General features: G+C 35.7%; 1 protein-coding gene across 1 annotated transcript; it reads left to right on the forward strand.

The window, feature by feature from the left end:
• Positions 1–7,167: 7,167 nt before the first annotated feature.
• On the forward strand, positions 7,168–12,312 carry LOC104587772 (beta-glucuronosyltransferase GlcAT14A). Its single transcript, XM_010245493.3, has 4 exons — positions 7,168–8,071; positions 10,991–11,066; positions 11,155–11,273; positions 11,362–12,312. The coding sequence occupies exons 1-4, from the start codon at positions 7,570–7,572 to the stop codon at positions 11,874–11,876; spliced, it is 1,212 nt and encodes a 403-aa protein (XP_010243795.1). The 5' UTR covers positions 7,168–7,569; the 3' UTR covers positions 11,877–12,312.
• The last annotated feature ends 458 nt before the right edge of the window (positions 12,313–12,770 follow it).

Genomic DNA, 12,770 nt, shown 5'->3' on the forward strand with positions numbered 1-12,770 from the left:
AGACAAAAAGCGATTTAGAATAAAAATGAAACCAAATTCTTGATTGATTTTTGGGCTGAATGATCTGATTGTCCCGATTAATGACAGTTCAAAAATCATGGAGAACAGCCAATAAGGCTATTCATTATTTGGCTAGATATGCTACTTGTACTAGCTAGACCTTACTTGTTTGGAGTTTCTTTGCATTGTATTTACCCATTTGCAAAACTGAGTTGAATAAATGAATTTGTGTCTTTGCACAATTCATAAAATAAAGGGGTTTTAACCGTTCGGTCCACCTTTGAAATCCTAATTCCACCGTAGAGTTAGGGGTAGGTGCCAGTTCGGAATTGATGTCAATTCACAGGCAGATATAAGTGTTATAGGTGGAACTGTTCATAAATTTGAATTGTTGTAGGTCTGCAGTTCAAATCTGAATTCTGAGGTGGAGTACAGGCTAAAAATCCCAAATAAAAAATGGAAAGACCTATGAATATATAGCATGCAATATATATTTATATACAATATGAATTATATATCTCATATTATAACATCTATATACAACATAAAATTACACATATACAATAGTATTGGTCCCAGGCCCAGCATTCAGCAGCCTATTTGAGCTTTTTTTAACATTTAAAACTCTAGCATTTAAAGCTTATATATACTTCTTTTTGCACTACCTCTAGAGAATGGAGAATAGAAGATAATTTACTATTATTTATTTATGTTACAATGGAGTCATTTGTGAGTATAGCCATTTCAAACCAGTGTTTTAAGACTCGGTCTGAAAACGGACGGTTGGACCATGAAAACCATGAATCAGTGGCTTTTCCAGGTTCCAGCTAAATGTTGATTTTAGTGGGTTGGACGGGCAAACCATCTGGTTAACCTGTAAAACCAGCACTCAAAAGAGCATTCTGATTTTTACTCCGGTCTGAATATTAGAACACTGATTCAAACCATCAATCAGATTGGGAACCCACCCGCTATAATTGGCTATATGTTGAATCTTGGGTTTGTAGTCTTAGTCCAAACTATAGATCAAAACCCTACAATTTGCCTTAATTCAAACACTTTGCTTAAGAGTAGTGATTTGAGTAGATTTACCCTTTATTTGGATAAGCTTTGGATTGTGAAGAAACAAAATTCAGGCAAAATGTATTTTGAAAGTTTGGTAAGAATTGCTTTTGAAAATATCATATCTAAAGTCAAAATACTTTTAAACCCTAAGGTTATGCACTTTATGACTTTAAAAGCATAAATCTTGAAACTTATCCAAATACAAATAAAGGGGTTCACCCTATTTTAAATTTTAAATTTATAATTTTCATGAGATGATCATCCTACTAAAATACAAAATTATCATTTCATTATGTAGTGATGTTAGAGTTGGATTAGACCAGATAATCGAACCACTAAGCTAGTTAATTAATGAACCGTCCAACTTTTTATGTTTTCTACAGGTTGAACTACCAACCGCTAGTTAAATCAATAAAACCATGACTCAAAAAGCTTTTTAGTTTGTAAAAATTATGATTTATTTTTTATCTCATAAATTTTTATTTATTTATTTATTTTATTTCATAAAACTCCATCTCCCCTTGAATTGTGTCAAATTCCCTCACCCGTCATTGTTACAAATAATGACAAATTTGGAAGATGGGGCAATCAATAATTTGTTCTTTTTGTTTTACATCCAATCTAATTTTGATAACATTCAAAAATTTAGTCTGATGCTTCAAGCAAGGCGAATGCAACATCTCTTAATAGAACATAAGGCTGATGTTAGATCGTTAATTAGACTTGGATCATACTGCATTTTTGTCAAATAAAACCTTACTTTTCATTCAAAAGAAGCAAGGAAAAGGATAGAAGGGAAAATTCTGATAGTGCCACTGCCACATTTATGGGCCTTTTCCTCAATGCATAGTTACATTTGACAATCTTCCTTCACCCTTTTAGGGTGCCACTAATAAGTGTCAGTATGAGCATGACTCAATAAATAAATAAATAAATCATTAATTTTTATTATCAAAGGAAAGTTATTCATTAATGCACATTTAATAGGTCCACATGGATCCCATATAGAACATTTATTTATTGTAAGAATTGACAATGATATTTTGAATCAACAGTGATTTAGAATACCACTTAGAACAGGTTGTGCAAAATGGAGGGGTGTATCTGAACTTTTGTGCAATAAGAGAATACTATTGAAAATTCATAAAATAATTGTAAGACTAGTTATGTTGTATGGAGTAAAGCGTTAGACAGTCAAGAAACAACATGTTTAGAAAATAAGTGACATAAATACGAATGCTAAGATGGATGAGTGGAAAAACTAGAAAGAATAGGAGTAGGAATGAAGCCATCCATATAAACTTAGGATTAATTCCAATAAGTGATAAAATGTGTGTGTGTGAGAGAGAGAGAGAGAGTACGCTAATATGGTTTGATCACATCCATAGAACACTACTAACAGCTCCAATTAGAAAAAAATGATTTGTTACAAGTGGAAGGTAGACTAAAAAGGATATGGGTAAAAATAGTAAGGACCCATTAATAGGGATTTGGAATTGGAATCGGAATGGGCCATTTCAATTCCAATTGTTTGGTTGGGCAGAATTGAAATCTCATTCTCATTCTCATTCTTGGTAGAATGGCATTTCCCCATTTGAAGGAATGGCATTTCCCCATTTGAAGGAATGGCCATTCCCTCACCCTCTCTTGGAATGAAATCTCATTCTAGCTTATTCCAATTTCTATTCTGATTCCTGTCTAAACCAAACAAACTATGGGAATAGATCATTCCAATTCTAATTCTGAAGGTTTTCAATTCTGATTTTGATTGTAAACCAAATGGACCCTAAGAAATGGTTTAAGCACTAACAATGGATATGGCTTTAATAGGAATGATCAGCAAAACAGAATTCATGTAGTCGAACCCATATAATTGGAATAAGGCACGAATGATGATGATGATAATGATGATGATTGTAGATCAATAGTGAAAAGTGCATAGAAGGATGATTGCATTCACCAAGATTGAGAATACCCAAACCGTGGAGGATTGTCTTTTTATTTTAGTCCATTTACTACTATCATTGCCACAACCACTTGCTCTTACACCAAAAAAGGTATGGTACCAAAAATAAAACTTAATAAAGGAAAGAGGGGAGGTGAGGGGTCCTCTCATCAACATAGAGTTCATGTGCACCTCCTCCTCACATATGTGCACATTTATTTTTTAAATGAAATTATTAAAAATATAACAAGACAAAATTAAAAATCTCATGTGTCTTCATTGTCTCATAAAATCCATTTTTACTCTCTAATAAAACCATACAAAATTCTTAAATTCTTAAATCTCTCTATCTCCATTAAATCCCTTTAATCCCTTTTGGCTCTCTCTAAAAAAGTAGAGGTGTAAATTAGATGGATTGGTTAGGTTGGGTTAAGGGTTAAGTTAAATATGAACCCTAGCTTGGACTCAAACTAATGTCTAAACCCAAATTTGTTCACCAATACATTAGACTCAAACTAATTACTCCTTTCCATGGGTTATAAGATTTTTCTCTCTTTTTTATTAATTTAATGTAGATTTATTTCATGGATTGTTTTGGTTTAACAATAAAATGTAGTAGGAAATCACTTAGTTTGTGTTTGGTTTGAAGGAAAAGATAGGGAAAGGGAAAGGAACGGAAAGGTAAGGAAACCTATACAAACCTTGTATAGAAACATGTTTTATATAATAATTTATGTGATTAAATTATACAAAAATAACAATAATTAATTATTAATTATTAAAAATAAAAATAAAAATCCCTGCTAGTAAATGACCCTTTTACAGTCGTGTATAGGCAAGGAAACCTATACAAACCTTGTATAGAAACATGTTTTAGAAAGTTAAATCCATTAAATTTACTTTTGATTTTTAAAAATATCTCTAAGTTTTTATTATATTTTTATAATCCTAGGATCCCATAATTCAATTCCTAAAATACTCCTAAATTCCCATAATCCTATTTATAAACTATCCATAAATAGATTTGTTTAGGTAGTTGCCTCAAGGTGACTTGACGACCTACCCCACCATTGGGGGGCTTTTACCCACCTCGGCCTCCCCACATCTCTCCCCACAATCCACAAAGAGGACACATGTCCAATGACATGGGCCTAAAGCTCCCATGCGCGAGCATAAACCCCACTTACATGTTCGTCCCAGCTGTCGCCCTTGATAGTCCCATTATTAAGCAATTTTTTTTATTCTCTTATTTTCCCATTCTTAATCGAACAATACCCTAAACCCTAGCCTATCGTCTTCTCCCTCTGCTCTGTTTCTCGCATAGCTCACGGTGGTGAGCTCTTTTTTCTAGTTCTACCATGTTCCTCCCGTTAGACGTAAATAAACCTAGAATTTTTTTGGCTCCCTTTTCCCTAAGCCATCCTCTTCTCCCTTCGCATTGTTCCTCCCATGGCTTACAGTGGTGAGCTCCTCCTCTTAAATCGAATGCTACATGGAATTTCGCTCAATTTGAAAGAAGCGATGAGCTCCAGTTGGTTTTTCAAACTATTTTCCGATGGCCTTGTTTAAAATGCAGGTATCTTTGATTCAAGAGAACAACGAACTGAAGAGAGGAAGCTACTATTTTATTACAAGAGAAGTCCACCGTTCTGTTCAATGGAAAAGATTATTTTGATTCAAGAGAATGGCGAACCGGAGGGGATACTACAGTTCTGCTACAAGTTTTGTTACAAGAAGTCCACCGTTCAGCTTAATGGGAGAAGAGACTCGGAGTTCAGAAATGTACATTCAATTGTTTAGTGGGATTTTCATTTTTATTTAATATTGTTGAATCATTTAACGGAATGGATTTAATGTCTGTTCTCTTATGCTCGCACATGGGAACTTTGGACCCATAGTAGAAGTGTCCTCTTTGTGGTTCGTGGAGAGTGATGTGGGGAGGCTGAAGTGGGTATCAGATCCGGAGCCCCATTGGGTCGGGGTAGGGATGGAGTAGTCTAAGGTTTTTCAAATTGGACCAGATGGGGAATCGTTCTAGGGTCCGGTTCGGTTGTCTGATCCGAATGAGTAGCCTGTTTTGACAGAAAAAAATAAAAAAAAAATTAAGAAAAAAAAGTTGATAACCGTTGTTCAAGTTGACGGTTCGACCACTTGGATCAATGATTCATTGACCAAATCAACTATTTTTAGCCAAAAAGTGGTTTTGGGGTAAAACAGAACTAGTTAGGTGACCTGTTCCTATTTTTTCTGGTCCGACCGTCTGGTCCGACCCAATTTTAAAAACAATGGTAGAGTATCTTGACTTACGGGGGCAAGGACAAGAGGGGTGCCCCATCCCATGTATCGCATAGGCCCGCTAATAAATTATAAAATGAATAAATTTGGTGCTCCAAATAAAAATTATGGGATAATTGCACTGCACTCCACCTCATAATTCTAAACTCCATTGTAGACTTACAACAATTCAAAATTTCAAACATCTCCATCTATAACAATATTTGCCTATGCGTTAGCATCAATTCCAAGCTAGCACCTTCCCCAACTGTAGGATGGAGTTAAGATTTGTTGGGGTGGATTGAAGAGTAGGGGTGTCCATGGTTCGATTAACCGAACCATGGGCAGTTTTTTTGTAAACCGAATCGGTACCACCAGTTAACTGATGTCTGTTTTAGTTTTGACCAGTTCGATTCTTCAGTTTTTTATATTTGTAATATGTATTATATAAATATATGTATAATATTATATTATAAATAATAAATGATATATAATATATTTATAAATAGATTATTATAAATATAATATATGTATATATTTATATATAATGAATATATATATATTTATATATAATATATAGAAAATATGTGACATATATTAAAAAATATATATATATATATATATACCAGTCGGTTCAGTTAACCACCAGTTTTTTTGTAGGTTAACCAAAAATCCAATCGATCCTTTAGTTTTTCAAAAATATTGAACCGAGACCAAATCGATCAGTTTGGTTAACCACATTTTTTGGTTTGGTCTTCTTGGTTTGGTTCGGTTTTTTGATTTTTCATGGACAACCCTATTGAAGAGTAAAAACCCAAATTATTGTTTACTCATAATATATAAATCAATCATTGATTTATTTATCTATTGAGCCACCGTTAGTTACTTATTTTCAAGGGTGCCCACGGTTCGGTTAATCGAATAATGGCCAATTTTTGCAAATCAAATTGGTATCACTGGTTTTTCCATTTCTCCAAACTAAAACCGAACCGGTTAACCAGTCCATCGATTTCAGTTTTTAACTGATTCAGTTCTTCGACTTTTCGATTTTTTGTATTTATAATATATTATATAAATATATGTATAATATTATATTATAAATAATAAATGATATATAATATATTATAAATATTATAAAAATATACAATATATTTATAAATAAATTATTTTAAATATAATATATATATATTTATATATATATAATGAATATATACTAGGGAAAAGTGCAGAAACATACGATGCAGAATTCTGAATTCCAGACCACCCCCCCCCGCACCCTAGCCCTCTCTCTCTTATAAATCACATCCTGCCCATGAATTTGGCTTTAATTCACAGTCAGGATACATTCGCCCCGTAAATTTTGATCTGGGCTGATTGTTACTTCTCCCTATATACTAACGTATAATATATAGAAAATATATGATACATTGAAAATATATATACCGGTCCATTCGGTTAACCATCGGTTTTTTAGATTAACCGAAAACTGAAACCGAAGCAATCAATTCGATTAACTACATTTTTCGGTTGAATTTTCTCAATTCGGTTCGATTTTTCGATTTTTATGGATATTTCTAATTATTTTTTCCTTAAAAAATGTATTTTATTAAAGCCCTCTAGTATATGAAGCGCAACAGAAAACAAGGTGTTCACTGTTTAGCCGATCTCCCCAACTCCCGGTTCACAACATCGACACGTCGTAGAAAACGGAAAAATCAATTAATTATTAAAAGAAACACCACCGGCACCGCCGCCGACATCTTTAAACCAGGTCGCGATGGATGTTTGCCACCCGTCATCGATTCCTTCCGCTGCGATTATTTGTAGTTTTTATCCTCTACATTATTTTATATTATTAAAAAACGTATATATCGTATAAATGCATACAAATCAACAAAAGTCCGTTTCTCTCTGTTCTCATCCAACAAAAGCAAAGACAGAGAGACAGAGAGAGAGAGAGAGAGTCCTATACCGATTTCACTTAACAAATCTCATCTCAAGCAATAACTCTATACTCCATACCCTAACCCTAGCCCTCTTTCCGCCATCAGGCCCATCACTGAATTGGGAAGAGAAAAGATACCTGTACTGCTATTTTGCTTCTTTGTTTTCGTTATTTTTTGGATTCAGCAGCAAATGAAACTCTGTGCATGGCTACACTGCAAAGTCTGAGAGTGAGAGGGATCAACAGATCTAGGAATTAGCTGATTCCTACTATCTGCCAATGCAATTCCTACAACTAACGCTGGCCCTAATTCCATGCCCTTGCAGCAGATCGAGCCTCCATGGCAGCAGCTGAGAAGAAATGGCTCTTCACTCTCTTCTCTGCGGCCTTCATTTCCTTGCTTTTCTTACTCTCTGCAATTTCCGGTTTTAATGCGTACTCCGCTTTCAGCTTCCATAGGCCTTTCCCTTCTTCAGTTCGATACGGCGCTACTTACCCGCCTGCATTTGCGTATTACATCTCTGGAGGGAGAGGGCACAAGGACAGGATCCTTCGGTTGTTGCTTGCAGTCTACCACCCGCGTAACCGGTACCTTCTTCATCTCGGGACGGACGCTTCAAACGAGGAGCGGCAGCAGCTGGCGGTTGCCGTCCGGGCTGTGCCAGTGATTCGAACTTTCGGGAATGTTGATGTTGTAGGGAAACCGGATTCTCTTACTTATATGGGGTCGTCAAATATAGCTGCCGCGCTTCATGCTGCTGCAATTCTTTTGAAGGTTGATAGTGGTTGGGACTGGTTTATCACTCTGAGTTCCGTGGATTATCCGCTGCTTACTCAGGACGGTATGCGCCAGTTTTCCCTTATTTCTAAATTGATTGATTTCTTTATGTTGGTTCATTAATTGATATTTGTTTTTTTTTTTAATTGGGTCACGTCCTTTTTCCTTTCAATTTTGATTTTGATTATATGATTTCTGATTTAGCAGAAATTATGTAACTTAAGGACAGTTTGGGACATGATTCCGAATGCCATTTTCTGCAATAATGCGAAGATAAATATGGAATTGGGGTTCCCTTATTTGTACTTTGATTTTAGTTCTGGATGTCAAGTTTCTGCTTCACTGACAAGCTTCTATGTTTTGGGGTATTATGCCTTCCTTCGTTCTCGATTCTTCAGTTGGATGAGTTGGGATTGGGTTAGCTCACGGGCCAGCCAAGTTGCATCTCTAGCAGCGGATATTTATTTTATGGTATTTAGGAGAAGATATATCAACTTTTGTTGGGTCATCTAGAGAAGTCTAATACCCAAATGTTAGGCTTGTATTGGAGCCCTAAAGGATTCCACTTCCACCCTATCTTCATGGGGTAAACTCAGCAAGAAGTAGCCTATCAACTCAACTAGTCTTTTCCCAACTATGTGGAGTCTGCTACAAGTAACCTATCACATGCTTTCTGTTTATTGGCTTTTTTAATAAAAAAATCGAAGGTTAGGATGGCTATTGTTATTTTAGGGAGAACATCATTACTAGGTGGAGGTATAGGGTAGACGCATGCTACTGTAGTGCACTCATGGCCAATTCAGAGGATCTCCTCTATTATTGGCTACATACATTGTTCTTCAGATGGTAAAAATAGGTCATCTAGCCAGTTTCTTTAATTGATCCGATTATGAAACCTTTTATTCTTCTTATTTACGAGTTTCATCCTATAAAAAATATTATTTTTGATGATCCTGTAATTATATTAACTCTTTATGTTAATGCTAAAGAAGTAAAATGAACATTACCCCCCCCCCCTAAAAAAACAAAAAAATATACAAAAGAAAAAAAAAAGAAAAGAAAAAGAGGAAAAAGAAACAATGTCAAAGTCAATTATCTAAAAAAACAATGGCAAAGAAAAAGGAGAGCCATCATCGCCATCATCCAAGCCTTATCCCAACTATATGGAGTCGGCTCAAATGGAGAGACATGGATGACTTAAAAGGTGAGTTTTACAATGTAAAGAACATTTAACTATAGAGTATTTGGAGATTAAATGAAAATGCCCGTCTAATAAAAGGTTGAAGTTGTTAATAGTCATAATTCATAAAAGAAAAGCAAGATTCAATCTGAATCTGTATCTGCATAAGACGTAAAGAAATGTGAATTTGTGTCTTGGGTTATTTGTCCCATTTCATCCTTTTCTAAGAATCCTATGTTGGTGTTCCCTATTTTGTTCCTAGTAGTGTCCTGATGACCTTCTGTATTAGGTGGAATAGTTACAGCTATTCCACTTCATGGTTACCATTTATCTTAAATAAACTTTATTGGTCTTTGTGAATTGGCTTTGAAGTCTCTCTAGATGGAGATTGGGTGAGTGGGTTGTCTCAACAGCTTTGTTTTGTGAGGTTAACTCTGGTGATGAAGCTCCCAGTTATGAACTTATAAACGTAACTTTTGCTTCTAGTCATGCCCAATGTTTCCTTCCTCGTGCCACTAGCTTTCATGCCTGCAAATTTGCCTTACCCATATTAATGCCTGCAATTTCTGCTTTTAAACTCTGTTGTTAGAAGTAACGAACTTAAAGAATTTTGTATGAATATATTAGAGCACTGACACTAAATTCATTACCTTCACTAGAAGGTCATCTCAAATTGATTCAAGTATATTGTAATTATAAACTTTGAAAACATTGCTAATAGGACTGTGTCCTCTGTCCTAGTTGCTTTGTCTTCTTCCTCACGTATTCTTCCCATGAATCTGGAGTTGTTGATTTTTTTTTTTTCATGGCTAGAAATCTGGTACTATTGTAATTTGAATGGTTCAATTCCATTATAATTGCTTTTGGACACCATGCCATCTCAGTGTATCAGATATATTCAAACACCATCCCTTGTTCATGTTTTCTGGACATGGCATAAAAACTCCTTATGTCCATGTTACACTAATCTACATATCAGTTTCCTTGTCAGCTAGGGAGTGCTATTTTTAATGCATACTTATTTATACTTTATATTAATAATTTGTTACTTCACCAAAAAAAAATGATTGCATATGATAATCTCCTTGTGTCCATGCCAAGTCATGTAATATGATATTAGAACTTGATGTTCTGAATGTAATGAAATGTTGTTATTCAATTTGTTACCACATGCATAACATGTTCAAACACTGTATCTTTTGTGGGGGTGGGGGGATTTAAGATATTTTCATCTATATGGAACAGTTATCTTCCAAATAGTAAATAGTAAGTCATGGATATTTCTGTGGATGTTCTGGCAATCAAGATTGATTTAAGGAAAGAATATTTACTGGTTGTGTTACAAGGTGCCAAATTGTACATGTAATATTGTACTCCAACCTACTGCCTTAATTGTTCAGACTACAAGTTTTAACTTCTCATCTGATGGTGTCATGATTTGTCTTCCATTGTTGCTCTGTCCTTGTTCTTTAAAGAATAACCTCAATCTGTATGTCATTTGTTTTCTATCATTTTTTACTGGTGTTACCCCTGTTTACTGTTCATTCACATCCTTCCATTTTCATTTCCTTTTTTCTTTTACTTTGATTGGCCTCCTTTATTTTATGTCCTGTATCCTCTGAGCTCTTCTTTATATTCAATGTTATGACATGGCTATAATTATCAAAAAAATGTTATGACACGGCTATCTAATACCTTCTTGATAACTTTTTTCTCCATTACTTCTCTTCACTTTCCATGTGTTTGCAGTCATGTTTCTTGGAGTATTCTTACCCACTTGGGCCTTCATTTTTCTTCTTTCAGATTTGTTGCATGTATTCTCAACCGTGAGGAGAGACCTCAATTTTATTGATCATACCAGTGATCTTGGGTGGAAAGAGTATGTGTATTCTTCTCTCTAATTTTATGGTAATTATTTTGGCTATTTACTTTGATAGTTATAGTATTTATAGTTCCTGTTTTATCAGGTACCAGAGAGTCCAGCCAATTGTGGTGGACCCAGGACTTTACTTGGCACGGAGGGGAAATCAAATATTCCATGCTTCAGGGAAGCGGCCAACACCTGAGGCTTTCAAATTTTTTACAGGTATGCTACTTTATAAATTAATATTTGCTTTCAACACTTTGGGAGTTCACCTTTCTCACGATGACACTGCTGCCTTCTCATTCAACAGGTTCCCCATGGGTTATGCTGAGTCGCCCCTTCCTAGAATTCTGTGTTCTCGGTTGGGATAACCTTCCGCGGACACTTCTCATGTATTTTACAAATGTAATTTTATCCCAAGAAGGCTATTTTCATTCTGTCATCTGCAATTCACCAGAATTCCAGAACACCACTGTGAATACTGACCTGAGATATATGATTTGGGACAACCCTCCCAAGATGGAACCCCACTTCCTCAATACTACTGATTACGACTTGATGGTGCAGAGTGGAGCTGCTTTTGCAAGACAGTTCCACCAAGATGATCCAGTGCTGGATATTGTTGATGAAAAGATCCTTATGCGTGGGCCTAAGCATCCTGCCCCAGGTGCATGGTGCACTGGAAAGGGGAGCTGGTGGACGGATCCATGCTCCAAATTGGGTGATGTCAATGTTGTGAGGCCTGGACCTCAAGCAGTTAAGTTTGCAGAAGCTATGACGAATCATCTGAATGAATGGAATTCACATTTGAATCAGTGCAAGTAATTTCATGTGAATCAAATTTTTTACACTGTCAGCACCACATCCAATTGCTCCCGAAGTGTTGACTAGTTTTCAATGACCAGAAGCAATCGATGTTTTGCTTCAAGTCTGACTTGCAATTTTTGGAGTGGTATCTCCATACTACAGGTTACGTGTGGCTGCCACCAGGGGTGGAGATGAAGCTAAATGAGTGATTCTTTTTGAGATTTTGAGGCTGTGGGGGCTTTTAAATTCTCCTGTGAATGCTGTAGAGCCACCAAAAGTCTTTGAATCAATAAAGGGAATCTCCCTGTTACACATTCTTGTGTTTATAGAGCATTCTTTGTTTTCACTGCCCTGTTTTTCATTTGGTGGTTATGCCCAAACTGAGACTAAACTTGAGATGTAGTCATGGAAATTCAGTGAAGCAATGAAACATGTGAGAGAGTTTTATTTCTTACATATGGGTCTTAAAAATTCGTTGGAGTAAGTTCAGACATCAGAGATGAACTAGAGATGGCATATCAAGTTCATGTATGGTCAGTTGAGTGTGATGGACATGAATGTTACACGGTATTCCCAAACGGAGGGAACGAGCTCAGTGTTGGTAGTATATATCTTATCCATGTTTTTTTCAACTTTGGTGGGATAGAAATCAGGACTTGTCGCAAATGGCTTTCTAGTACCAACTTTGAATTGAGGCTCCTCATCATCGTCTAAGCTTTCTTCCAACTTGTGAAGTCGGCTACATGAATCTTGGGGGTAGTTGATGAGTCCAAGATTAGGAGCCATGTTTTCTGTTGAAATGTTTGAAATCGGTGTTCTAACTCCTGTATGCTCTTAAGAAGGATTCTGATTCTTACTGAATTTTGGGTTTTCTAGTGAATTAGTGATGCATTGCTCAGTGACTTTTGTCTC

The sequence above is a fragment of the Nelumbo nucifera genome, chromosome 4 (genome assembly GCF_055504915.1).
Source record: "Nelumbo nucifera cultivar China Antique chromosome 4, China Antique-T2T, whole genome shotgun sequence".
NCBI classification, from domain to species: Eukaryota; Viridiplantae; Streptophyta; class Magnoliopsida; order Proteales; family Nelumbonaceae; genus Nelumbo; species Nelumbo nucifera.

Bases quoted from the DNA above. Each gene is read 5' to 3' on its own strand.
- LOC104587772 (XM_010245493.3), top strand. From the start codon at position 7,570: ATGGCAGCAGCTGAGAAGAAATGGCTCTTCACTCTCTTCTCTGCGGCC. The intron at 8,072-10,990 runs GTATGCGCCAGT...TTCTTCTTTCAG, and splicing joins TCCGCTGCTTACTCAGGACG to ATTTGTTGCATGTATTCTCA. The intron at 11,067-11,154 runs GTATGTGTATTC...CTGTTTTATCAG, and splicing joins AGTGATCTTGGGTGGAAAGA to GTACCAGAGAGTCCAGCCAA.